Source organism: Drosophila eugracilis, unplaced genomic scaffold, assembly GCF_018153835.1.
Source record: "Drosophila eugracilis isolate 14026-0451.02 unplaced genomic scaffold, ASM1815383v1 contig_401, whole genome shotgun sequence".
In the NCBI taxonomy this organism is placed as follows: domain Eukaryota; kingdom Metazoa; phylum Arthropoda; class Insecta; order Diptera; family Drosophilidae; genus Drosophila; species Drosophila eugracilis.
The window spans coordinates 1014960-1041127 of NW_024573263.1; the positions used below are offsets into that span (position 1 = coordinate 1014960).

General features: G+C 38.1%; 5 protein-coding genes across 8 annotated transcripts; 3 read left to right on the forward strand and 2 right to left on the reverse strand.

Annotated features, from left to right (window-relative positions):
• The first annotated feature begins 201 nt into the window (after nt 1–201).
• Nucleotides 202–2375, forward strand: LOC108116826 (RNA-binding protein 1). The gene is made up of 5 exons (XM_017228876.2): nt 202–604; nt 663–934; nt 1083–1357; nt 1528–2184; nt 2250–2375. Exons 1-5 carry the CDS (start codon nt 563–565, stop codon nt 2255–2257), a joined length of 1254 nt encoding a protein of 417 aa, XP_017084365.2. The 5' UTR covers nt 202–562; the 3' UTR covers nt 2258–2375.
• Nucleotides 2376–2941: 566 nt separating this feature from the next.
• LOC108116926 (ras GTPase-activating protein-binding protein 1) lies at nt 2942–9861 on the reverse strand. 3 transcript variants are annotated; one of them, XM_017229069.2, is made up of 5 exons: nt 9676–9861; nt 9371–9521; nt 6354–7938; nt 5828–6078; nt 2942–5715 (listed from the first exon to the last, which is right to left on the reverse strand). In XM_017229069.2, exons 3-5 carry the CDS (start codon nt 7771–7773, stop codon nt 5317–5319), a joined length of 2070 nt encoding a protein of 689 aa, XP_017084558.2. In that variant the 5' UTR covers nt 7774–7938; nt 9371–9521; nt 9676–9861; the 3' UTR covers nt 2942–5316. The 3 variants fall into 3 exon arrangements, with proteins under 3 accessions (XP_017084558.2, XP_017084556.2, XP_017084559.2); XM_017229067.2 differs by having other exon boundaries at nt 9629–9861; XM_017229070.2 differs by having other exon boundaries at nt 9625–9861.
• Nucleotides 9862–10577: 716 nt separating this feature from the next.
• On the forward strand, nt 10578–21400 carry LOC108116891 (RNA-binding protein squid). 2 transcript variants are annotated; one of them, XM_017228992.2, is made up of 8 exons: nt 10578–10906; nt 13437–13477; nt 13544–13818; nt 13945–14188; nt 14247–14372; nt 20542–20649; nt 21047–21208; nt 21272–21400. In XM_017228992.2, the coding sequence occupies exons 1-7, from the start codon at nt 10734–10736 to the stop codon at nt 21118–21120; spliced, it is 1041 nt and encodes a 346-aa protein (XP_017084481.1). In that variant the 5' UTR covers nt 10578–10733; the 3' UTR covers nt 21121–21208; nt 21272–21400. The 2 variants fall into 2 exon arrangements, with proteins under 2 accessions (XP_017084481.1, XP_017084482.1); XM_017228993.2 differs by lacking the exon at nt 20542–20649 and having other exon boundaries at nt 10581–10906.
• Nucleotides 15650–19343, forward strand: LOC121530216. Its single transcript, XM_041818868.1, is given in 2 exon segments — nt 15650–17718; nt 17720–19343. Coding segments are annotated over 2 exon segments (462 nt in total). The 5' UTR covers nt 15650–17604; the 3' UTR covers nt 18068–19343.
• A 1382-nt stretch (nt 21401–22782) lies between the features above and the next one.
• LOC108116890 lies at nt 22783–25755 on the reverse strand. Its single transcript, XM_017228991.2, has 9 exons — nt 25604–25755; nt 25406–25532; nt 25194–25337; nt 24965–25137; nt 24612–24818; nt 24173–24554; nt 23911–24121; nt 23418–23855; nt 22783–23352 (listed from the first exon to the last, which is right to left on the reverse strand). The coding sequence occupies exons 1-9, from the start codon at nt 25637–25639 to the stop codon at nt 22884–22886; spliced, it is 2187 nt and encodes a 728-aa protein (XP_017084480.2). The 5' UTR covers nt 25640–25755; the 3' UTR covers nt 22783–22883.
• Between the last annotated feature and the right edge of the window lie 413 nt (nt 25756–26168).

Below are 26168 nucleotides of genomic sequence, written 5' to 3' on the forward strand. Positions count from 1 at the left end.
AAGCTACTATATCTTTTTAAATTTCTCAATAAAGAATTGATTATTTTAATATAAATTCAAACTGTTTTTGATTTTAGTGGAATATTTAGTTTTTTCAAATCGCTATGGCTCCATGGGCTTAGGTCATACAGTTTTCACATTTTTGTGGATATTTTTCATAGATCAGAGATGATTAAATGATTGATATTAGTATGAAATAGGAACTAATTTCTACGAAAAGGAACAAGGACTATCAGGATTATATTAGGCTTCTACTAACACTGGTCCATATTCTTCCCAAAATATATTTAACCAGGGAGAGGGATAAACTATTCCCAGCTCGATAACCTGAAAAGTTAGGAGGTTCCGGTTTAAGGAATTCATGAAATCAAATTGGCAGCATTGTTTAAAGTTAATGTGTCATTTCTAGGTGGCAATAATATTTATAGAACCGGTCGATAGTCCATATCTAAGTAATTGACATTTGAAAAATTTTCCGACTGTCATTTAAACTGTGTCCGGTCTTCATTTTTCGATTCTGTGCCGTAACTCTGAATCATTCAGCTGATTTTTCTTGTGAATTATGGATACTAATAATTGTGCCACCCCATCGTGCCAGCCAGCGGTAGGATATTTCCCTAGGTTATCTAGTCCAGGTCTGATAAAGCCACTTCTTTATATAGTGTAAAATAGTCAGGAACGGTAGCTCCAATCCTGTGTCCACTGGAAATGAAAGCAATGAGCACTTACGCAAGATATTTGTTGGTGGCTTATCCAATCAAACGACTGTGGAGTCCTTGCGTGAATTTTTCCAAAAGTTTGGAGAAGTAACCGATGCGGTGGTCTTGCGAGATCTTGTTACCGGTTGGTCCAGGGGCTTTGGGTTTGTCACCTATGTGGATCCCAAGTCCATCGAATATGTCCAAGAGTCAGGACCACATACTATTGATAATAAGTGAGTTTCAAACGGAAATATAGTTGCAATACTTTATTTGAAATTTTTCATAAATTGATATTCTCAAGCATATACTCGTATAAGTACTCCAAGTACTATTCAAAAAAATATTTTACACATTGATTTATTAATTTTGGATTAATCCCAGAGCTGTGGAAACCAAACCTGCTCAGCCACGTCGCGAGTTTACCAAACCGGGAGGTGGAGGTACTGCTGCTTCTGGCGTTGGAACTGGTGGCGCGGTCAAAAGAATCTTCCTGGGTGGTTTAAAGGAATGCCATAATAATGATAACATTGGCGAATACTTTTCACAGTTTGGCAAAGTCTCCACTGTGAAATTGATTTTGGACAATGAGACAGGTCGTAAGCGAGGATTTGGATTCCTGGATTTTGAGAATCCAGCAAGTGCCGAAAAAGCTTTGGGTGAGTTTTCTACGTTTAATAAATAAATAATAATAAAAAATAATTATTAAATGTCCTTTGTAAAACGAGACTTACCTCCCTAATCCTTTGAAAAAACCTCACCTAGTCCTACAAAATATAGATCATTTAGAAAACTCAATTAAAATTCAGCACCGAATTCTTATTTGCAGCCCAAGAGAAGCATTTAATTAATATGGGCGCGGTGGTGGTGAAGAAGTCAACCCAGAATCCTGATCACGGCAAGCGACAGCGGTTCCCCATAATCGAATCAACCCGAGACTCCTACATGCCCCCGTTGGATAGCTATAACTGCAACAGCATAAACTTTAATCCCTACCTGACGCAATCTGTCTTGCCGCCATCGGCATTCAGCAACGGTTGGGCTGCGTATGTGACACCATTGCCTGGACCCTGGCATCCTCATCATAAGCCGGTGCAGATGCTAACTGATGCTAATGCTCAAGATTTATGGTCCTACTATCCAAAGCATGGAAAATATCCAGCTGAAGAATGGACACCCAGCAAGCTGGCTGAATATCCACCCAAGGCTGGCCACAAACATGCCCAAACGTCGACCACCGATCGTCCCAGGAACGATTATAAGTGTGCCCAGTCGACTCCTACGATTGCTACGATGGATTTGGGGGCCCGAGGTGATGCAGATGGACGATCGGGAGTTGGACTGGGAATAAGCCCAGGATCACCCGTTGGAATTGGGGCAATAAAGAAATGGCCCACTGCGGACTTTAAGATTTTTAAGCCCGCTGCAAATTCAACCCAATGCCTCAATACGAAGATGAGCAGTGATCGTTCATCACCAGCTTATGGTAAGTTAAATAAAGAATATTAAAAAAAAAAACTTTGATTAAAAAATTCCCTTTATTTATTACAGGCGTCTAAAAGAATTGAGGATTGGGTCAACATAAAATTCTAAAGGAACTTCCCGAATTCTTACGATTTTTATGATTCCTTTAGGAAAACTGATATCAAAAAACACCCGCACAGCTTTATAACAAGAATCTAAAATAAAAAAAAAAACATTTTTTTTTTGACTTAAAATCGAAAACTTTTGTTCTTTATTTAAACTATTTCTGTTGGTTTTTTGGTTTTCATTTAAATTATATTGCAGGAGTGAATTGATTTTGCGTAAATGTTTTATATCTGAAACGCTATAAAACGCACCACTGAATTATGTTTGAGACTTTTGGGGATTTGGAGAGTTTTGGAAATCATTATTATTTTCTTGACTCGCTTTTGTGATTAATTAGTTATGCAAATTGCATTCAATTGCTTAGCTTTGTGCGCATCAATTTCATTTAAATGCTGAATGCTCTCAGTTGCATCAACGCAAAGGCAAATGGAAATCGGATTCAGTCGCAGGAATCGCCTTGATAAGTAAAAAATAAACTCTATATGAAGTTATTTTTAAGATAATCTAATTCACGATTTTTAATTGGTGTTTTCTTCAGGAGTTTATCGCATATTTACCAGAAAGGATAAAGCAATCGATCTGATCATATATGTGTAAATAGTTTTCATATAAGTTTTGTATATTTAAGAAGTTGAAATAAAACAAATGATAAGTTTTCTGGTAAACACGCTGAATCTTTGTGGTTGTTTTTATTATTATAATTATTTTGTAGTTGTATACATATAAATTAAATTATAATTAAGTGTTTCCGTTTCTTTTTGCTCTTTACAAACTGCAGTATTGTGATTTCATCGGTTTACTTAGAAATGAGCATGAACTCTAATTGTTTTTTCGTTACTCTTACATAGATTTAGTTAGTACCTCTGATTTGTATTGTATTGTTTAGATGCTGTTTTTTTTTTGTTTTTTGTTGGTGTTTACGAAGCTTCTTCAGCACTGATCGTTGAGCTAAGATTTGAACACTAACATTTTCGTTTTACAAAAAATGTACTAAAATTGCTTTAGACCCTGGTTCACAGTGCTAAAAATGCTGTACGTGTTTATGTGTGTGTATTAGAAATTCTTGTAAAAAGTAATTGATTTAGCAATTGATTCTCTAGGGCAGGCGTCGTACAACAAAAACAAATGATATGTTTCCAACGAATCAAAAGTCTTTAAGCTTTAACAAAACAAGAATAACTTAGGCAAATATATATACTTGGACGCCTGCGAAAAAATTCAAAAGATTTTCACACGTTAATAAATGTTTCTCTTTTTAGTTTCCCTCTCCGCTTTTCTTTTTTTGCTGCAGCAGTTATATAAATATATATTTATGTATATTTAGATTTCTGGTAAGTCTAAAAGTTAACATTAAATTATATGAGTTTTTGTTTTATTTATTTTTATATATATATATATATTTGTATATATTTCTTGTTACATGTTTTGCTTGTTTTTACCTTGAGAAAAATGTTAGTAGCTTGTGTTTCGTCCTCCAACTATTATAATAGGTTTGTGTTTTTTTATATGATTCTCATCTTTCTTATTTTTTTGGGCTTTTCTTGATTTTATTTAAAAAATATGTACTAAATTTTAGTTCACAACTGCGTTGGAAACACCAAATCGTTTAAGTTGCTTGACTTAGTTTGGTTTACGACCTTGAACTCATTACACAGAACAAAAAAAGAAGCATAAACACAGTCCGTCTATCTGTCCCTCGACCACGCCCCCCTTCTGCTGCGGCGCCGGCACCGCATTTCCCCCTTCACACGATCTCTGTCATCTCCACAATCTTTTACATCCGATTCCCTAGTATACAGTAGACTAGCTAAAATAATCTGCAAATTAGATTTAAGTAGCAAAAGGTTTACAGGCTGACTCTCTAAAATGCGGCGAACTGTTAAGGGGCGCTGCTAAACGTCGTCGTGTGGTTGATGCGTGTGTTTTTCCTCACATTTTTTATTATTTGCGGCTTGGTGCTGAATTGATTTTCCTTTCACTTGCAATGTATTTTCTTCCTAAGGGGTGTGTGTTCTAGTGTGTTTCTGCTTGTTCTTAATTTTCTGCCTGCCTTCAACCGCGCCTTACATTTTTCTCGAGTTTACTTTCATTTTTTTTTTAGTTTTTAAATTAATATTTTTTCAAGTCTTTCTTTTGCTCTTTTTTATTGCATTTTACAAAGGTTTTTCATTTTTTTGTTTGTTTTTTTTTTGCTTTGTTTTATATTTTTTAGCTAAGTTGTGTTTAAGTTCCCTTTTAATTTAATCTTTATATAGCTTAAGTAATGTGGTTATACAATGAAAAAACAAACGAAAATGTGTTGCATTGCTCCTTTCCTTATTTCCTTTTTTTGTTTAAACCAATTCTTTCATCCTGCGAACTTAAGTTAGATATTTAAAAGTGTTTTGCCAAACGAAAGCTGAAATTAAAGTTTACATTTATGCTAAGATGGGTGATTGAGTGTCTTCTGTCTGTTTATGTTTGTGTGTGTGTGTGTGTTTTTCAATGAGTGTGTTCTAAATGTGTTTGAGACTTAAACTTAATACACGTGTTTCAAGGTGAAGGTGATTCCGCGAGGGGGTGGTAGAGAGTAGCAGTTAACGAGCTGAAGCAATATTTATCTGAATTCACAACAGAGATTTGCACAGAATTTCGGTATATTTTGGCACGAACTGGCTGGAATAAGCGAGCCTAACGCAATTAAACTAAGAAGAGACTCAAGATTTTACTTTTTTCGTCTTTTTTTTTTTTTGTGTTTTGTTTCAGCTCGACGCCCCGAGAATTGCGCTCAGGAACATTTAAAGGACAGTTGACAGTTTTTTTTTGTTGCTCCAACTACTTGATGTTAAGTGTGATCTGTGTGTCTTTGTGTGTTTTCAATTGCATGAAATGTTCTTGAATGTAATTGATTGATTGCATTGTGGAAGAAGTCGATGTTTGTTTGTTTAACGTTGGGTTGTTGCTGCTGCTGTTATTGTTGTGGCTACTGCTGCTGCTGCTGTTCTTGTTGATGCTCTTGCTTTTGCTGATGCCGTGCTAAGGATTTCCTTTAGCGACGTCCGTAGTTGCCACCACCGCTCTGTCCGTTTCCGGCCCCGCGCAGCGGTCCGTTGGACTGGTTGTTGCCACCGCCGGTGCGATTATCCTGGCGCTGCCCGAATCCACCGCCGCCTCCCAAACGTGGAGCTCCGTTTCCGCCACCGCTACCGCCTCCCTGACGCAAATTATTGCCTCCAGCATTGTTACGCATCATGCCACCGCCGCTGCCATTGTTGTTGCCCATGGGACGAGATTGCGGTCCGTTGTTGCCGCCCAAACGACCCATGTTGTTGTTAAGGTTGTTGCCGCCGATCGGCTGACGGGGCAACATGTCATTGCGGACGCGCGGCTTCTTCTCCTCCACATTCAACTTCTGTCCATCGGGTGAGTTCTCCGGGAAGTACAGAGGCTGCGGAAAGGAAACAAATTCGTTTTAATAATCCCATATATATTTTCTATCCCCATAAGAATTAATGAACAGATGAAATACCTTACTTCTTCCTATTTCTTTATATACTTACGCAGTTAGCAAGGCACTTTTGAACTGCCTCCGGATCATCGTAGGTAATGAAGCCGTAGTTCAGCGGGCTGCGCATGCCTGGTGGCACTTTGTTGCCAGCCTTGGATAGGATGCGGAGCTCCAGGACATTGCCGAAGCGCGAGAAGATTTCGCGCAGATCATCCTCGCTTGCGTGGTGAGGAATGTTGCCCAGGAAAAGCTGCTGACTATCACCAAACTGCTGCGTGTTGCTTGAGCGACGCTGCTCAAAGTCTGTGAATATAATAATAATCAATATAAATAAATAACATATAAGCAATATATGCTTATGACGTGTTCTGAACACATTTGTCTTCAAAAATGATACATGTTCAATAGGTTTATTATATAAACAAAAACTAAAATAATGAAAAAACTGGTTATTAGTTTTCTAACAATTTCCTCTATTTCTAGATCCCATTAACTATTTTCAGCATTTGAATCATTTCTCTAAAAGCAAAGCAAAGGGGAATGACCCCTTAATAGTTAAGGGAGGATTTCAGACTTACCACCCTTGTTGTTCCGGATCGAATTGTTGCGCTGTGGCAGCGGACCACCGTTGTCCAGTCGCGAGTTGCCGTTGCTGTTGTTGTAGGACGACGCTGTGGTGGAGTAGCTAACCTGACCGCCATTGCCGCCGCTTCCAGATCCCGTGGATGAGCTGTAGGTATTGCTGCTGATCGACTGCTGCTGCTGCTGTTGCTGCTGAAGCTGTTGTTGCTGCTGCAGGGCGGCATTAACAAAGCCACTGGGCGAGGACGACGTGGACTTGAACAGATTCGCATAAGTCTTTGGCTCGTTCTGCTGCTGTTTAGCGGCCTCGTACTTCTCCTGCTGCTGCTGCTCGTGGATGGTCTTGAAGTCCTCGACGGGCGTGGGTGGCTTCTGAATCTGTCGTGGTGGTACCTCGACATCTTCGGGCTCCGACAGCGATTGTTGCTGCTGCTGCTGTTGTAGAGGCTGCTGCTGGATGGTTTGCTGCTGTTGCTGTGGGGGCAGCTGAGGAGGTTGCTGCTGCTGTGGCTGGATGAGCTGTGGTGCCACCAGTGGCGATTGCTGGAAGCCCGCACTTGGCACTGGAACGATGGGCAACACTGGTGTGCCGCTAGGCTGCTGCTGCTGCACGAGAGGAGACACGCTGGGAGGGACCAGCACCTGCTGCTGCAGCTCCTCGTGCGACACCACTCCATTCTGGATGGGCTGTGGTGGCGGAACGGTGAACTGCGCTGGCAGTGGAACGGCAGCTGCCTGAGGAGCTGGTGGCAGAACTGCCACAGGACGACCGGCCGTAGCTCCCGCTGGCAATGGATAGAAAATCTGCTGCGGGGCAGCACCACCAGCAGCTACAGCAGCCACTTGCTGGGGCAACACGACCTGAGCTTGTGGTTGCGGAGTAGCCTGTTGTTGCGGCTGTTGAGCAACCACATCGCCAGCCACCTGAACAGCTTGATCCACAGTGCCGCCAACCACTTGAACGTCATGCTCCTCATCGTTCTCAGACCGCGACTCGCCATCCTGCTCGTCCTCGATGTACAGATCTTGATAGCGGAAGATGTCGTTGTGTACGTAGTACTTCTTCGGTGACTGGGCGGCCAAGACAAACGTCTGGGTGAATCGACGCATAGGCTGCCCATCGTTGGACAGCTCACCGGTGACTTGAACTACAACACCGTTGCCCAAAGTGGCCTGGGCATCAACTTGGCTGATCTTGGCGTGGCAATCATTGAAGTTCAGCTGCTGGATCTTGTTATGGATCTCCCGTTGACCAACCACCAGCTTGGACTCTCCATGGATGTACGACGAGTTGTGGTTGTAAAAGCGATGCAAGTGGTTGGGCGCCTTGTTCAGCAGCGTGTAGTACTGGCGAACAAACTCGCGTCCCACAGACTGCGGCGAAGGCTGCTGCGATTGGGTCGCATCCATGACCATAGCTGGCGATTGGTTATTTCTTCTCTGAACTACGGGCTTCTCGACTCGGGTTCTTTGTTTCCCTTTCCAATTCCGTGTCCCCCTTTATGCGCTTCTTGGACTTTACGACACAGTGTCTGATCGGCGTCGATTGATTTTGCACTCGAGCGTTTGTGATTCAAACGTCTGCAAAATAGTAAAAAAAAATATACAGGCACTTATATAAATATACAAAGAAATATATAAAGATCTTTCTGGATTTTGGATTATAAAAACTAGCAAAAATCAAAAAGAATAGCCCCGAAGTCGATTTCTCAATATAATACTTTGAAATAAAGGCAGGGGGCTACTTTGATTTCTAAGATCTTAAAAACCTACTGAGGTCGTTATCTTGTATCAGTTCGCTTAGTCATCATACCCAAAAAGTATTTTCAGAAAAAAAGTTGATTATGGAATAGATTTTTTATAAAAGATTCAATCATTGTAGTTAAAGCGTTTAATCAGTGATTTATATATTATATTTTTGGTTTATTATATTAATGACGATAACTGACTTTGAGAAGTCAATGACCTTGCTGATTACACAAAATATTTTTTCTATTAACTATTAACCCATGAGATATAGAGCACCAAGAGTTCTAGAGTTATCTGTATGATTATTGAATCCCCCTACTACCTACACCTCTGCTGTGAGGAGCTAGAGTTTCTCTAGTTTCCCTGCCGAAAGGATAAAGCGTCCACCCAAAATGGAGCTCATTTTACCGCAGTGCATATAAAAAAGACGCAGCGCGTTGCAGTTTGACCCACTTTTTTGCCCCACACAGACATTGGCACAGGGGAAAAAGGGAAAATTTAGTGTATTGCAGCTGTCACAAAAAGTTCCATTTTGCTTTGTTGTTGCAGGACATTTAACCCTGCACGTGCTTTAAGTTTTATACCTGCGATCCTAACTCGAAGGACTTTGCACATGTGTATGTCTGTGTGTGTAAGTAAATGACCTCATACATATGGGCAACAAAAAAAGAAGCCGCCAAGCGGGGAGCATGAATTAAATTGAGGTTATGTGTGCGCTTCAAGGTTGTGGCGCCGCTTTAATTAAGGTCCAGCTTATATTTGATTTTTAATTCAATTGTATATCAATGTTAGCCAATGTTAAGAATTAACAATTTGAAATAAACTAGTTTGCATGTGTTCTTTTCCCTTTTTCAGCCTTAAATATTTGCCGATAAAACAAATAATGCACAAAGAGTTGCGGTACACACATACATACGCACACCTATACGGTTATGAACGCGCCACTCTCTCTTGCTACCGCTCTCTCACTTTTGATGGCGAACCGCGTGTGTAGGAAGAACAAAGAAAGGGATAGTTAAAGAGTAGCATTTAAACAAAAATTTACAAAAACAATTTTTTTCGTACATTTTTAGGTTATGCGCTAGAGATCATAAAAAAAAGCCGCTAGAATGTACAAAAAAAAAGTAGTGTCCCCAGCTAATAAAAAAAAACACGCCCACTAGACATTTCATTTTTTCGGCTACTTTTTAGTATGCACCACCCCAACGAAAATGGAAAATGCTAGTTTTTCTAGACCGCGTACACGAGGCCGCCGCCGGCTCACCTTTTTGCGATTTTCTCCTCTTTTTTTTTTGTAATGCACAATGTGTATTGCTTCTGGGTTGAAATTTGCCGAAAAATCGACACTTTTTTTGCACTTTTCTTTTTTGGTTATCTTCCTGCGGGGCGGGGAAGGTGGAATTTTCAATGGAGCGCTGAAATTATGCAGGATTTTTGGTTTAGATATCAGTGGGCAAAGCTTGTCAAATAGAATCAAAAATTGCAAACTGCACTCAAAACACACACAGGCGCACTCACTCACACTTTTTTACTTTGTTGCAATTTGACTTTTTGTTGAGAATAACTAACTTGGCAATTCTTGTCGTGCTTATTTTTGTTGTTTTCCGATGTTTGGCGATCACAGTTGTTGTTGTATTAAGTTACGATGCATAGGCTTTGAGTAGAAAATAATCGCAAACGCAATGAAATTGGACAAGTGTGTTGAATCGAGAAGAGAACCGACGTTTATATGTATATACAGCGTGACCGCGCCGAAATTGAATAATACCATATTTCATTTTTCCATCAAAAAATACCATAGACTATTTTAAAAATGATAAACGGTCATGCTGTTTATACGGCGACGTCCGCGGAAAGCAAATTTTGCCTTGCTTTAAGATTGCAGTTGTAAGCACCTTAAAAGTTTAATGAATATATAAATTACATTGACTTATAAAAACATATTTTAATAATTTTCAGACATTTGCCAATTAAAATACCTTGTTGGTAATGCTTGATAATATATATATTCATATAAATTTCATATAAATCATGTCAGATACACCTGTATTATTCTTAATTCCAAATACATCAATTGGTATATATATTTATTTGGAAAATTTGTAAAACATTTAACAAAACTGTTATATATTTGTCCCTATGTATTATATATACATACATATATTGATCATAGAATTATAATTCATTTATATTGATAAAGTAATTTTGGTGTATTATTATATATTTAAATTCGGGAGTGTACACACTGCTGGAAAACTGTGATGCCGTACTATAAGCTGACTGACTGATCACGAGTCACCATAATCCTTGAAGCTATTTAGGGGTGAAAAATACCGAAAATATGTTGTAAGACCTTGTAAATGAAAAAAAATACAGGTCGTGCAGGCAGCATAAAGAGTAAATAACAAAAATAATACCAAAACGCCTTAACTGGTAAGACTCGACAAGGTGGCAAGGCCGCACCCATATACACACGCTGTCGTTTGCATTTGTCATTTTCCGGTCGTCATCTCATTCGTTCGCGCGACTTTTTGGCGAGTGTGTAATAATCAACGGTTCTGTTTTAAGCAAACGAAATTTGCGCTATTTAGCCCCATTAAATTAGTAAATCAAAAGAAAAACACAAAATGGCCGAGAACAAGCAAGTGGATAGCGAGATGAACGGCGAGGACTTCACCAAGGACGTGACGGCAGACGGACCTGGATCCGAAAATGGGGATGGGGCCGCCGCCGCCGCCGGTTCGACCAATGGCAGTTCGGACAACCAATCGGGAGCATCCGGCCAGCGGGACGACGACAGGTATGTCCATTATCCAGCGGATATACTTTTTCTTTTGTTCTATTTTGCTACGGGCAGCTGATGATCATGTGCCCCCCTTAGATTTTCTCCTTCTATATAATGTTACGTAAATGCGAAGCTAACGTCGTTGGTCGAGTTGTATGGTGTTTACGGGGTTTTACGGGGGAAGTCTGACCCCTTTTGTGTTCTCTCTCGCTTGCGCTCGTGTATCCGCGTGTTTGTGTGTATGTGTGAGGTGTCGGTGCGACTGTACTTCAGTCATATTAATAGAATCTTCGGGAAAATGCATCATCACAGCCTCGGGAGAAATGGAAAATTTTCATAATTTTCCTCTACACATGCACAGTTTTTGCAAAGAAAACTAGAGTTTTCAATAGCTTGGAGCACATTTTCTTCCCATTGTGAGGTTATGTTTGTTACCCACGTTGCCCAAACACACACACAAATATAAACGCGCACACAGAAACATACGGTTGCCTTTCACTTGCAAAAATTGATACAAAAAAAGTTTAACAAAAGTTATGTTTGTATTTGCTAGTGTATTCTTTTTTATTCGCATTACTCTTTGGTTCGGCTATTCGTTGTTATTTTGTGCTCTTCCAGTTCTGTGCCCAAAATGGCGGCCGCATACATGCATACATACTAACGCCCGTTGTTCATTATGTGTGTGCTGCGTGTTTTGCAGTTTTTACTTATTCTCTTTTGCTTGCCGGCTTCGTTTGCTCTCCCCAACTCTAGTCCTCTCTCACTCTCTCTATGAGAGAACGACAGCCGGCGTCTTTTTAGAGTTACCAAGGCGCCAAAAGAAAAAGTAATTAAAAACAAATTGTACTTTGATGTGTGATAAAATTGTGATAGATTACAATATTATGAGATGATAAAGTACGAGAATGGTCCCCTCGTAGAATGGTCCCCTTTGCACCCCTTGGTTTTTGTTTTTAGGTCTAGTATACACTTCATTTGCCCATCCTACTGATCATCTAATATCTAAGTTAAATCTTAAGTCACACGATACTGTACATTTAAAACGATAATACAAAACCAGCGCTGAAGAAGACGCGGAAAATCCCCCGAAAAAAGAAGGATGAAATGGAGAAATTAAATCCAAAATCATAGCTTATCCTGTTGTCTTGTGAGCGAACTAACCTTGTTCCTCTCCGGCAGGTTTTGAGAGAAGTGAATTGCCCAGGGTCAGGGTTATAAGCTATGCTCAAGTCGGATATGGATTCGGAATCGGATTTGGATTTGGATTTGGATTTGGATTCGTATTCCTGCCCCCGGCAAACGGTTACGGATACGGATTTGGATTCGATGGACTTGGAGGATATCCAACCCTCTCCACACTCCAGTCTCCAAAAGTCTCCGCTCCGCCGATACTGATGCTGATGGTATTTATCTATCCAAAACTAAAACAATCAATCAGTTCAGTCAGCCAATATGTAGAACTATCGACACACAAAATTATCAGGAAATTATCTCGATTTAAATTGGATCCATATGTAAACTGTATACGAGTATATATTGTATTGTATCTTAACGTATAACTTGTAAATTAACCAAAACAAAAAAGTTCTAATATGAAAAAAAGTACCAAGTAATCGGAGACAGAGAGAGACCGAGTGAAAATAGAGACTCGCAGTTTTTTCGTTTGTTTTTTATGAAGCTCAGACACTATATATTATATATCGCCCGATGAAAGAAACACATAGAACAAATGTAACGTAACGAATTGCCGCAAATAAAAAAAATGACGCACAATCACTAAATTCCGCCGCCGTGTGACAAGACTGTTCCAAATTTGCCGGGAATCCGCCGAGAACGCTGAGAAATCTTTAAAAAAAAAATCCAGAAATCTATAAGAGTAACGTACGTCACAGTAAACTTTAAGAATCTGCATACTTTTTTCAACATTCTTTTTTATAATAATAAAAATAAACAGCAAAAAAATAAAGAAAGTAAAACCAACCACAATCCAGCATAAAAAAAACCTTTGCATTTTTCTCATCCTATTGAATAAAGACTAATTGTTAATTGTTAATTGTACAAACAAAAAACTATAAGTATACCCAAAAAAACTAAATAATTCACTCTTGCATATCTATATATATATTATATATTTATATATTTCGCTCGTTTTGTGTCTCTCGATCGATCGCTCGCTCGCTCCTCGAACTCTTTCGCTCATTTCCGAGTTTGCAAGTTTTTTGACACTATCCGATCAATTCTTTGATTGCAATACAGTAACTAAAGCAATTTTTCACTTCAAATTTGGTGAGTTTTTTTTATTCGTTTTTGTATTCTTGCTCTGTCATCAATTCTTTTGCAGCCAATACGAAAAACAGTGAGAGAAGAGAAATTTAAAGTAAATTAAGAAAGTATTTGCCACGCGCATTAAACACAACCTATTTTCGTGCCTGATTTCCCAGATTTACCTTTATTTCCACCAACTCCCAAAAATGTCTTTACCCGTAGATCATAAAATGATTTTAAATTCCATATAACTAACCATATATACTTTAACCTTTCGCAGAAAACTGTTTGTTGGTGGTCTGAGCTGGGAAACGACTGAAAGTAAGTATAAAATTTAAAAATAAATTACAGAAGTCTTTATTTACACCTGGTTTCTTATGTTTGCAGAGGAACTCCGCGATCACTTTGGCAAATATGGTGAGATTGAGAGCATCAATGTTAAGACAGATCCCCAGACTGGAAGGTCAAGAGGATTTGCCTTCATCGTGTTCACAAATACCGAGGCCATTGACAAGGTTAGCGCCGCCGATGAGCACATAATCAACAGCAAAAAGGTCGACCCCAAGAAGGCCAAGGCCAGGCACGGCAAGATCTTTGTCGGCGGTCTGACCACAGAGATTACCGATGAGGAGATCAAGACCTACTTCGGACAGTTCGGCAACGTAAGTATCCCTAAGAAAGAACGTTCTTTGTGGTAATACTACTTGGATCTATAAATCTGTTTTGGTTGAACTTCCAAAATCAACCGAGCTTTACTGAATACTAATCTATATTATTCCCATTAAAAGATCGTTGAGGTTGAGATGCCATTCGACAAGCAAAAGTCGCAGCGCAAGGGCTTCTGTTTCATCACCTTCGATTCAGAGCAGGTGGTCACGGATCTGCTTAAGACGCCCAAACAGAAGATCGCCGGCAAGGAGGTCGATGTTAAGAGGGCAACGCCCAAGCCAGAGAACCAAATGATGGGCGGTATGCGAGGAGGACCACGCGGTGGTATGCGTGGCGGACGCGGTGGCTACGGAGGACGTGGTGGTTAGTACATTTTAAATGTATACCCTAAAAAGTTGCTACTAAAATTGTCATATTTTAGGCTACAACAACCAGTGGGACGGACAGGGATCCTACTCGGGATATGGCGGTTATGGAGGATATGGTGCCGGTGGCTATGGCGACTACTATACCGGCGGCTACTATAATGGATATGACTACGGTTATGGTAAATACAACAAACAACAAAGTAGTGCTCAAAACAATTATTACAATAACAACACGTCGAGTAATTACCATCAAAACAAGAACAATAGCAACAACTACCAGCAGTTCTAAGTAGAGCCTAGCGGCAAAAAGCTGGCTAGCAAAAAAAAAAATATCCAGAATCAGAAACAAAACAAACAAAGCAAACCAAACAACAACAACTGCAGAACACCATATATATATATATAAAATTCTTAACTTTTGCCATAGACCTGATATGAACCAAAATTTCCACGTTGTTGTGTTTCCCATTCAAACAAAACTGAGAGAAAAACAAAAACAAAAAAGTTTTGCTGCATTTTGATATATATATAGATCATGTATATATAAATTCATGCTTATATACCGCATGTATTATCCGTATGCATATTTGCATATAAGTCCATGTTGGTATATGACATACAGATGTCAAAGAACAACAACAACATCATCAACAACAACAACAAGAACAACTACAAAAGCAACGTCGCTAAAAACAAGAAAACTTTTAAATATTGTAGACAAACTAAAAAAAAAAAAGATAAAAACAAGAAAAACGATTCTTTATTGCTAACATATATAAATTTTAAACATTTCATTTTATATTGAAAGAAAAAGAAAACGAATGTGTATGTTGACAGACAATTTTGTTCATTTAATATATAACAAACAAATTCGCAATTTTTATATACACATTTATATCTATCTTATACATATATAATAACTACGTATAATTTTAAAGGCATATATATTTGATGTTTTAAATTTTAAAGCGTACTTTTTAAACGAGAATTCATTTAAACGAAACATTTAATTACCAATTATTAGTTGATTAGCATTTAAACATAAAACTGACGAAGCGTGTGTAAAAAAGATTGTGTTGTTAAAAGAGTGAGAAGGAGCGAGAAGAGAAAAGTAGACGTGACGTTCAAGTTGAGGCATATAGATGTATTTTCTATATGCGACCACCAGACCGGACCAACCAATCAACAACAAACAACAACTAGACTCACAACAGCAGAGATGTTGTCGCGAGGTTGCCTTCAACAGACTTTCCAAAGATGACAAATACCTCAAACGCAAGGGCAGCAAGCAAACAAACAACAACAAGAACAGCAACAGCAACCCAGAGACATGACAACAAACAAAGAAACACAAAACACACGAGGAGCATATGTGCCAATTATGTGAAACTGTGTGAAATGCCAGCGTTTTTGGCCTTTTGCGCAATTGCAACTTGTGCCTTTTTTAATTGTTAACTAAACTGTTATTGTTTGAACAAACTGAAACCAAAATCTGTTGAAACACACACACACACACACCAACTATCCCCTCAGCACCCACCCCCTCTGCACTCCCATAAAATAGTTATTTAAATAGTTTCTCCTTTTGTTTTGTTAAACAAAACACTAAACAACAAACAAACAAACCCGAACAGAAACGACAACAAACAAAAAACAAAACAAACGAAACGCGTAATCAAAGCTTTGATTCAATGTCTATTTAAATATATTATATATACCTTATATATAGCATATAAATATATTTTTAGATACATATTATTATTCCGGCAACGGGATAATATTCACGTTCTTTGCAATGCATATGTTTTCGTATGCACCATACGTCAATATACCTACCATATATATTTATATCAAATATATACAAAATGTTATATATTTATACATAAAACGTAACATTTAACTATGGTACTATTTTTGATAGTATTATTTTAAGGCAAATCCTTGTAAAAAACAACTACAAATACGAAACAAAATAAGAGTGTCTTAGTTAGTAGTACCAACGTACCGAGAGCTCTTAAGATCTGAAATGGCCGGGGCCCAAGAAGTCAGCGCAGCGGATCCGGGATAAATATTTTTTTTTTATCATTCCGGTTGACCTGCAGCAACCCCGGCCACCAATTCGTTAGATCGTTCTTTTATTTGCTTTATTTGCATTTCCGCTGCACAACTTTCTTGACAAATAAAAACAAAAAACGTAACGTAACGTAATGTCAAAACAATCCAAGTTTTTAAAGGCTTGTTTTTATAGTTGCACCGCGAGCGCGCATTGCGGCATTCTGCATGTTCATACGTTGATTCCAGGATACCCAGGATAAAGAACTAAACAAAAACAACTAACTAACTTACTGAACAACGAGACAAATAATACAATACTACAGTAGACAACAACATCAAGAACATCTTAATTGTAGCCACAAACGAAAAAAAAAAAAACAAAATGAAACTTTTCCAACAAAACAAAAATATAAAAACACACTTCGTCAATTTTAGTAATTTTAATTCAAGCATATTAATACATATATAATTTTTTCTTATGGTTTTTAAATGTTAAGTCGAGCAACACCAACAAATCACACATACATAAGCATTGCTATTCGCAAATGTATATATATATATATATATATATATATACTAATACATATAAACTTTTTAAAATTCGTATAAACTTTGAATTCGAAATTGAAATTGAAATTTTTGCTAATAATTATAAAACTTTTTCAAATGTTGTCAATGTGCGTCGACAATTTGACTGTATACCAATTATATATACATTTGTACATTTAAACACACACACACACATACACAGTCTATATTCATAAACTTTGAGTAAATTATTTTTACAAAGAAATTGCATGTTTCTCAATGTTTTTAGCAAGTTGTCTGCATACAAAACGAACTAAAAAAAATCTAAACAAAATAAGAAAAAAATATTATTCACATTTACCTTAAAAATTTACCCAATCAAAGTTTTAATACATTTTATGCTATATTTTTTTATTAATTATTATACTGATTATGATGTTTAAAATGTGTAAACAAATTATTTTGACATAAACAAAATTTTTGTATACCTTTACATTTACTTACAATTATATAGCAATAATTTTGTGCCCCTCACTTTATATTAAAACCTTAACAACAATATATTTTTAGTTTCTTTATAATTTCCTATTCCGTTACTCTTACAACTTAAAATTCTAAAACTAACAAACAATCAACGAAAACCATAGAAAAGTGCGGAAAGCGGAAACTTTAACACCGATTTAGATCTGATCTCTAATATATAATTATATATAATTTAAAAACTAAACAGATCGGGTGTTTCGGTTACCCCCTTCCGCACTTTTATCCGTTAATTATGTAATATTACTTTCGTAATTATGATTTTTGAACATATTTATATACGATTATATGATTGTAATACCGAATTTTCCGATGTTTCGCCTCACAAAAACGAAAAAAAAGAAAAGCAAACTAAAAAACGAACCCAAAAAACATAAGTAAAAGAAAAACCCCAATGAGAGTGTTGAACTCAAAAAACACAGCCACCAAACCACCCAAAAAGCGAATATCCAAAAACGATCGCAAGCTGCGCCTTTGTCTTGTCCAAGCTTCTCGCAAGCGGTTAACCGATTGCCCGATCTATATATATATATATGTATATATATGTATATATATTACCGGTGTCCATGGCTCTTTGGTGAGAACAACACCGCCACCATCACCACCAACCAATAGTGCTTTGCACTATATATCCATCTACAACTATCCACACCGACATCCAAAACAAAGCAATCAAGCAATCAATCAACCAAGCGACCAGAAATCGAGCAATCGAGCGATCCTCCAAGCAAAACCGCACCAACAGTGTTAACTTTTCACTTAACTGTAACGTTTTTCATTTTTTTAACTTAAATATCTTCCTTTTTCTATTACATTTAAAAACGTATATATTTACAAGTAATTTAGCGTAATTAATATTTGTTTTTAGTAAAATGCATTGAAAAACTCTACAAAAAAATAATTATATTGATATAATAATGATAATGATTATGATGAAAACCACTAAAGTAATTTTACAATGAATTAATTAATATAATATATATACATATATATATGTATTGTCAAAACCATTTCTGAGACAATTTTTAAGCTACAAAACCAGTTTTCTTGTTTTTAACAACAGCTACAAAAAAAAAAACCAACAACAACAAAATGAACACGAGAAGTAAAAATAATCCATTATATTAACTCAAGTATAAAGTAAAATTTGTTGACTATATATTTGCATTTGTTTTTGTTTTTCGCAAAACGTTTTCTATGACACAAAAGAATTATAATATTCGCGACAAACTCCGCATCCTCATTCTTCCTTCCTCCCTACCCCAGACACCCCCCTCCTTCCGGCCCTCAGAATATCCTTCAAAAGGAATTAAAAGAAAATTAAAAAAAAAAAAAGTTCTAAGTAAATAAACAATTTGATTACTTTTTGCTGAGGTGAGACATTCAAAATACACACACACAAGAGCAGCAAATGAATTCACAAATTTTTTGGCATAAAACCTTACAAAATTTCTTTCCGAATATTTTCAAATATTTAAAAGTAACTAATTTGAAATTGAAATGCTGAAATTGTTGTGTGGAAAATGAGGTAAAAATTTAAAATAAAATGCATAACGAGTGCTGTAAAAAATAATGAGAAATCAAACGAAATCAATTGAGAAATCCATTGCAATATACATTGTGAAACATGTTAATAAGTCGAGAGTCGCGTCAAGTCGACAACTAACTTAAATCTGAGACAACAACAACATCCAGATATATATTAATTATATATATATATAACCGAGCAACATCAACATCAACAACAACAACCAACCGCATGTATGTGTGAGCGCCGCCTTGCGCCACTTTCTCCTCGCCAAATTAAGCAAGAGGAGAGCGAGCGAAAATTGTTTTTTAAAATTTTATTGTGTACCAGCAACCAACAACAACAACAACTACAACTACAACAACAAAAAAAAAAACCTATTGTACTTTTGAGCTACAGCATAAATAACGGAGAAACATTTTTAACCATCAAAATCTTATAATCAAAATCCACAACAAGAAATGAGCAAATAAAAGAAAAACGAAAAAAAAACAAAAAACCAGACAACAATTTTGTGTGTATTTCAGTTTCCGCCCACCACAACCTTCCCCCTGATATCTATCTCACCCAACAACATCCACAATCTCCTCCGGAGCCGGAGTAGGTGATTCCTTTCCAGCTGTCTCGCGGTATGTGCCATTTGAATTGTCTCCCCTCGGCTCGTCGTCTTCCCCAGTTTATAAGCAGTACAAATTTTGACCAAACGTAAAAGAGCATAAGCCCAAGATCTAAATAATAGTGTTAGTTCAAATCCATTCAAAAGTATTGCCAACTATTTTTAACTCTTTTTATATTTTTAAAAATGTAAACCAAAAGTATAATCACAATAATAATATTTTTTAATAGGGAAGCTACAAAAGTTGACCGATATTTTCCCTGCTTTTTTGACATTTTTCTTCGACAAGTTCCATTTCGCCTTGTAAATGTATGTTATCTAACAAAGGGACCTTAACAGTGGACTCAACATTGTAGTCAGCCTGCCGCCTTACCTACTCCATGGGTCACCGTTTATGAGTGATGATCAAGACCGGCACGTTATTATGAATGGGAATCGCTCCAGGCTGAATCGGAAGATTTGAACTTCGGCAATATGTGGGTTCAAAAGAACGCCAACGCCTAGACGTCTAGACATCAGCAGTATTTCACATTCTGCTATAATTTAACGTTTGATATTCGTACGAAGTTCATCATTCACCGCTGGCCTGTTAGCACAGACCACAGACTTGACGTAGTCCCCAAGGGAATAGTCTAACGAGGTCCAATTGTCTGATTGATTGAGATAACACGTTTACCGAACTTGTGGAAAATACGATCATCTTTTGTAGCGTCTCTATTAAAAAACCCCTTTTGTAAATAAGATTGAAATTTGTTAAAAGCCAAAGAATATTGTATTTTTTTATAATTGCAAAAAAGTAATTCTTTTAAAATCAATCAAAACTTTGTTTAGAACAAAATGAAAAGTTAAACAAACTGTTCTAAATCCTAAAATATTATTCGTTAAGATAGTTGGCAATATCATGTAGCACTTCCTCCCCGAACCCACCTTAATTTTTGTTCGTGTCGTTTTTACACCATTTTATAAGATAAGCTTTGTTTGTGTTTTCATCAATATTTCTATACGACCTAATCCTCCAAATCAACGACACTTTTGTGTGATAATTGATCCATCAACAACGCAATGTTATTCCAACAAAAAGACGGCTACGGCTACGGCGGCGGCTTTGAGGGTAACGGCTACGGCGGCGGCGGTGGTGGCAATATGGGCGGTGGTCGCGGTGGACCCCGCGGCGGCGGCGGCCCCAAAGGTATTAACACAACAACAAGCGCCTATTCTCTAACCAACGAATTGTTGGTACCCTCTCATCCAACCTATACTATATATAGTTTCTATTCGAAATATGATTTTTAGTAAAAAGGATGTGTATCATCGTTTTTTGGTTTTCCTCCTCCATTGGCTTTTCATGACTTATGTTGATAATTTTTTAGTTTTGCTATCTCTCGCCCGCCCCCTTTAGTTTAGAAATTGGTCAAAATTTTTGAAAAAGAAAAATGAAGTCGTTTGGCGTAGTTAAAGAAAACTTTAGATGCCCTCTTTCTCCTTCCCCTCTTCCCGCAGATGTTGAGCATGTCTTTCTTTTTTTGCATTTAATATTAATTGAAAAATAATGTAATTAATATAAATTATGAACATTTTTTAAATAGGCGGCGGTGGCGGTTTTAACGGTGGCAAACAGCGTGGCGGCGGTGGACGCCAACAGCGGCATCAGCCCTACTAAAATGGGGCACGGGGCGTGGGCATTGGGTATCTCGCATTCTCCAGATAACTGCAAACTATTTGAATTTTACCTAGTTTAGTTTGTTATGGTGAGTTTGAAAGCATTTCTCTTTCTCTCTAATGCCAGTTAATTAAAGTTAATTCCATTGCAGCATTACTACAAAAACAACACACCTCTACAAAAAGAAAAGAAAAGAAAAGAAAACCCCATATATACGCAGTTGTATATATACAGAAAGAAAAAAAAAAGAAACATGTATAGACTGGCTGGCTGGGAGCAATAATATCAACATCAGCTACCTTAACACACCTTTACACACTTGTTGTGTAGCACCATTCCAACAAGAAAAGCAGCAATCAACTACCCCGCAACGCAAAGATCAGGAGAGGAGTAACAAAAATAAGAAAAAAAAAAAGAAAAACAAACATCATTTATACACCATACAAACCAAACCACACAAACACACAAATATAGTTAGGCATAGAGAAGAGACACATGTAATTTTTCAGCAAGTGGCTAATTTTTCATAGCCACACGCTCATTAAGCCGACAAACCAACCAACCAACAAACCGACCGCCCACCAAACAACAACCCTTCAACCCTAGGAAAACCACAAGACAGCCTTTGCCGAGAACGTTGCGGCGCACAGACAACACATTTGCTAGAACTAAATGCCGTGCAACGTGTGTCCGTGTCTGTGTGTTGAAACTAATTTGTTTTTCACTAATGTTGAACCATACATTATGCGAGGTAATTGTTTAACGCGTCAGTAGAACAGGGAATCGGGGAAATGAGAAAGTAGAAAGAAAAACATACTTATGAAACAAAACAAAATAAAAGAAAACAAAAAACAAAATGCATACAGCTAAAATGTTTCATACATTACACAATACACAATACAATAGAGTATAAGTATTTGTTTAACTTTAATTATGAATTAACTGTAATATGTAATAATAATTATAAAACAAACAAACCAAGCAAACAAGTCTTGACTGGCTGGCACAACGGGTTGCCTTCTTCTCCCGTTCGATTGAAAAAAAAAAGAAAAGCAACTATATAAAAACGACAAGACAAGCAGAAACAACCTACAACAAACAAACAAAACCACCATTAAATACAGAGCAGAAAGCGAAAACTTAATTATGTTTTTGTTTTCGATATGTATTACGCGCTCATAGACTACATTTATACATACATAATACATATATATCTATATTTATGTACACTTCTTTAAAAAGAAAAGGGAAGAGATTTATATTTTAATAAAAATCTAAAGCCACACCAAGCGAGAACATTATCTACTATACTTAACCCCACAATTGTATAGACCATTGCAAAACCGAATACGAATTGTTAAATCAAATCTATCTATATATATATACACATTACTATAGCTATATGAAAGAAAATCTTTATGAAATCGTCCGACAAAAGCTAATTGAGAGGAGTGCAGATGATGACGAGCAGAGTTTAGGTAGCATTTGAAGAAATTCAATATATTGAAAAAAACGAAATACGATGCGTGTGTAAGTGTAGTTTCTCCCCCATTAAAATTAAAACATTCTCAACCGAAATTACAAATTACAATTTAACTTAATTGAACGATAAGAGATCAAGCAGTTTTAAAGTGAATTATTACATTAAAGAAAAACCTAAAGTAAAAGTCCTAAAATTGTTGTTTATTTGTTGCTGCCTAAGTAAAATACTAAATTTTCGGATTACACTTAGAATTTTGAAGAGGTTTGATTTGATTTTCTCTCTAATAGTTGCGTTTCATCTGTCCAGTGGAATAGAGTACATCAAGGATTTTTAGGAATTCGCGGTAGTTAAACTCCATGCACATGCCCTTCTTTACGCCGAAGCACTTGCAAATGGCCTGGAATTCGCGACTACTTAGCATTACATGCATGTCGCGCACTGTTATGCCGCGCAGGAACTGGTTCTGTGTAATCGAGCCACACTGTTCCCGATCGAAGTCTTTGAACACCTGACTGAGATTAGAGATTTCATCCGGCCTGCGGGCTAGTTTCATCAGGGCCTGGGAACAGATGGTGCGCTCGTCGAAGCTCAGGAAGCAATCGACGCAGTCCAGATTGGGTAGCTGGAGCAATGGCACGGCAGTCACAACCTGGTCACCCAGGTTCGTGTCCAGTTGGATGAAGATCTCGTCGAGGGCCTTGCAAAAGTCACGATAGCGAACGCAGCAAACGCGTTGGGGTGAACGGAAGCTGGAAAAACCCAAATAAATTTAAAGGCTTAAGAAGTTAAAAGGGTAACGGTCAGGGTGACTCACATATTACACAAGATGTTGGCCTCCTCCTCCGTGACAATTACACTGGAGTTGTCCAAGGCTCTCTTAAAGTCCGATTCAAGGATCTCTCCCTCGCGATGGCGATCGTAGTCCTTCATAAACTCTATTACAGCAACACTCTTGACAGCAGCCTGTCGCTTGGCGTTCGTAAGGATGCGCACGATCACCTCCTCGCTGATGTCCTCCGGCTCCAAGTTGTCTCTTGCGAATGGTGGGCACTCAACAAGTTCCTGCTTGGTGACCATGGACGGCATGGCATATTCTGCTGGGTCGACGTCGTCCAAGAACTTTTTGTAACAAAAGCCCAACTCGTTGCCATAGCGACGCAGCACAGCATCCTGTTCTGGATCGGATAGAAGGATGCCATTGGTTCGGAAAATTTGCTTTGTTATGTTGCAGAGGACATGTCCACTGTTCAATCTGGAAATGACATGGTTAATAATATTGGTTCATTTTATATATAATATTAACTCACTTGTCGTAACTCCTGAAGAAAGGATGCAAATAGAGGCGGCGATTGCGAATGCGAATCCGTATCTTGGTCATGGCATCCTCGCACTGGTCACGGATATTTGCCGGGACAGTCTCCCATGGCACAGCTCCTGGTCTGGGCAGATCTTGAATGTGACGAAGTGGCGATTCCACAACACACTGTGGCATTTTCTCAAGATTCTTGATGGTGAAAACTAAGGGCAAAGAACTGTTAAGAAGAACCTATAGCATTCATGTCTGCCCACCTGTATCGATTTCATCTGCAAAATTTCGCCAGCGCACCTTATTGGTATCCACGGGATCAATGTAGCGTTGCAGCAGAATGGACATTTCCCTTTGGCTTAGATATTTGCCAACGCCCATATTGGAAAGAGCTCGTTCGAATTGATTTTTGGTGATGCTGCCCACGTTAAGGGCATCAAAGCTCTCCAGGAACTCGGAGGTCCGCACCTGGTTCTTGTAGATATAGTTTTGTATGCAGAAAAGGATGTCGCATTGATCCCGGTTCTTTTTGGGCATGTTACACGCATCAGGAAAGATAGGATGCACCGCCTTGCAACCATCGATAGATGGCAATTGGGATAGCTCTAGGTCTACTAGGCGTCCTGGGAAGTTCTTGATTATATCCTAAATAAAGATGGTATGAAATTGATTTGTTTACAGTTAGTTGGTGGTTATATTTACATGAGAGTTGTCCAGTAGATTATGCTCTCCAAGGTAGGCTATAATACTATCGATGTGCTTAAGGAAAGCCACATAGTTGACCAGGTATCCATCTTTCATGTATCGCCTAAGTAGGAGCAGGAAATCCGCCTCCGAAAGCGGTATCTTCATGAAGTGTAGCACACGGGAAAAGTGAGCAACGGTGACTACTCCTACATTTTGGGCAATCTAAAAATTTGTTTAATTAGTTGATAAAATAAAAATATTTTGATTTTTTACCAGTTTATAGAAAGGACACTAATAGTTCTTATTTCATTATGACGTTTTAATTACTAAAAAATTTGTATTTAAAGTCCTGCTCTTTGAAAACTTACCAGTTCATAGTCCTGGAAATATGGCATGAGAGGAATGTTACATAGCTGAGCAATTTTGATCAAGATCAGGCAGAGCCGCCGACGATCTTCCGGCTGGGGGATAACATTCACATGCCAGGGATCATTCCATTCCAGTCCCGTGGCCAAATCAGATTTGGCTGTCTTATGGAGAGCTAAGAAACGAAAGTTTAGATTTCAAAACTAAAATAACATTTGAGTTCAAGCTCACTTTCGCTGCACACGACTTTGCAGAACTGCCGATACGCAACTCGTCCATCTCGAATTTGAAAGTAGTCGGTGACATCCCGGAGTTCCGACTCCGACATACCGGCTACCTTGCGATATTTGCCCAATACGGCCGTGAAAATGGGTTCTGCAAAAGATGGTTCGGTCATAAAAATGTCATAAAAAGAGGGAAATATAGCCGTCGGATGTGCTCACCGGACACGAAGCCACTGCAACTGGGATCATGTTGCTTTAAGTCGGCACAGATGTCGAAGTTATAACGGAAAATGGCACCCTGGATTTTACGACATCCTCGCCAGATTTGATTTAGCTCCATTTCCTCCTAATCAAGGCATTCAAATTAGTTGACCACGTTTAATGACCAACTTCTAGCAATTGGATACCGCAACTCACCCTGTCATCGCCCTCTTTAATCTTGGTCGAATGCATCTTAGTTGGTTAAACTTTTTGGTGATTTTTTTGGCAGCATAAAATGTTAAGAAAAAATGTTTACAAATGTCTTTATAAGGTGTAAGGTGTGAGTCTGGGTATAAGGTAAACTGGTGAAACAATGAAATCAAAGGCAACCTGGCCAGCTACCCATTACAAATTGGATTTCTCCGCTCAGCGTTTGTGTTTGCTTTTGTTCCTGGTCCTGCTCCCAGGATTCCGGGACTCACGCAAGGAAGCCGTCGAGGAGCCCTACACTAATCACTTCCTTCGCCGTCAGGAGCGACGGCCAGGAGCTATGCTTTCACCTTTCTACAAATCGCCTCCAATCACGCGCTCATTCGTCGACCAGTTTGTCGCAATGCCACCAACACTTTTATTCAATTTTCTATAAATGGCAGGGGTAAAAAGAAAACAGCATGGGAAAACAAAACGGGTAAGGGCGAAAAATATCAGAATGATTGGAAAAAAAAACATATCCTGGCATCATCAAATGCAATTTCACTTTATTGGAAAATCGCTGGCCAAC

What these genes read in the sequence shown, in the direction of transcription:
- LOC108116891 (XM_017228992.2), top strand. Translation starts at nt 10,734, where the DNA reads ATGGCCGAGAACAAGCAAGTGGATAGCGAGATGAACGGCGAGGACTTC. An exon ending in GAGCTGGGAAACGACTGAAA is followed by an intron (nt 13,478 to 13,543) that starts GTAAGTATAAAA and finishes TTATGTTTGCAG; the next exon opens with AGGAACTCCGCGATCACTTT. An exon ending in TGGATATGACTACGGTTATG is followed by an intron (nt 14,373 to 20,541) that starts GTAAATACAACA and finishes TCCAACAAAAAG; the next exon opens with ACGGCTACGGCTACGGCGGC.
- LOC108116826 (XM_017228876.2), top strand. Translation starts at nt 563, where the DNA reads ATGGATACTAATAATTGTGCCACCCCATCGTGCCAGCCAGCG. An exon ending in CCCCATCGTGCCAGCCAGCG is followed by an intron (nt 605 to 662) that starts GTAGGATATTTC and finishes TTCTTTATATAG; the next exon opens with TGTAAAATAGTCAGGAACGG. An exon ending in CCACATACTATTGATAATAA is followed by an intron (nt 935 to 1,082) that starts GTGAGTTTCAAA and finishes GATTAATCCCAG; the next exon opens with AGCTGTGGAAACCAAACCTG.
- LOC108116890 (XM_017228991.2), bottom strand. Translation starts at nt 25,639, where the DNA reads ATGCATTCGACCAAGATTAAAGAGGGCGATGACAGG. An exon ending in TTGCAGTGGCTTCGTGTCCG is followed by an intron (nt 25,338 to 25,405) that starts GTGAGCACATCC and finishes CATCTTTTGCAG; the next exon opens with AACCCATTTTCACGGCCGTA. An exon ending in GCCAACATCTTGTGTAATAT is followed by an intron (nt 23,353 to 23,417) that starts GTGAGTCACCCT and finishes GGGTTTTTCCAG; the next exon opens with CTTCCGTTCACCCCAACGCG.
- LOC108116926 (XM_017229069.2), bottom strand. Translation starts at nt 7,773, where the DNA reads ATGGTCATGGATGCGACCCAATCGCAGCAGCCTTCGCCGCAGTCTGTG. An exon ending in GATCCGGAACAACAAGGGTG is followed by an intron (nt 6,079 to 6,353) that starts GTAAGTCTGAAA and finishes TTATATTCACAG; the next exon opens with ACTTTGAGCAGCGTCGCTCA. An exon ending in AAAAGTGCCTTGCTAACTGC is followed by an intron (nt 5,716 to 5,827) that starts GTAAGTATATAA and finishes TCCTTTCCGCAG; the next exon opens with CCTCTGTACTTCCCGGAGAA.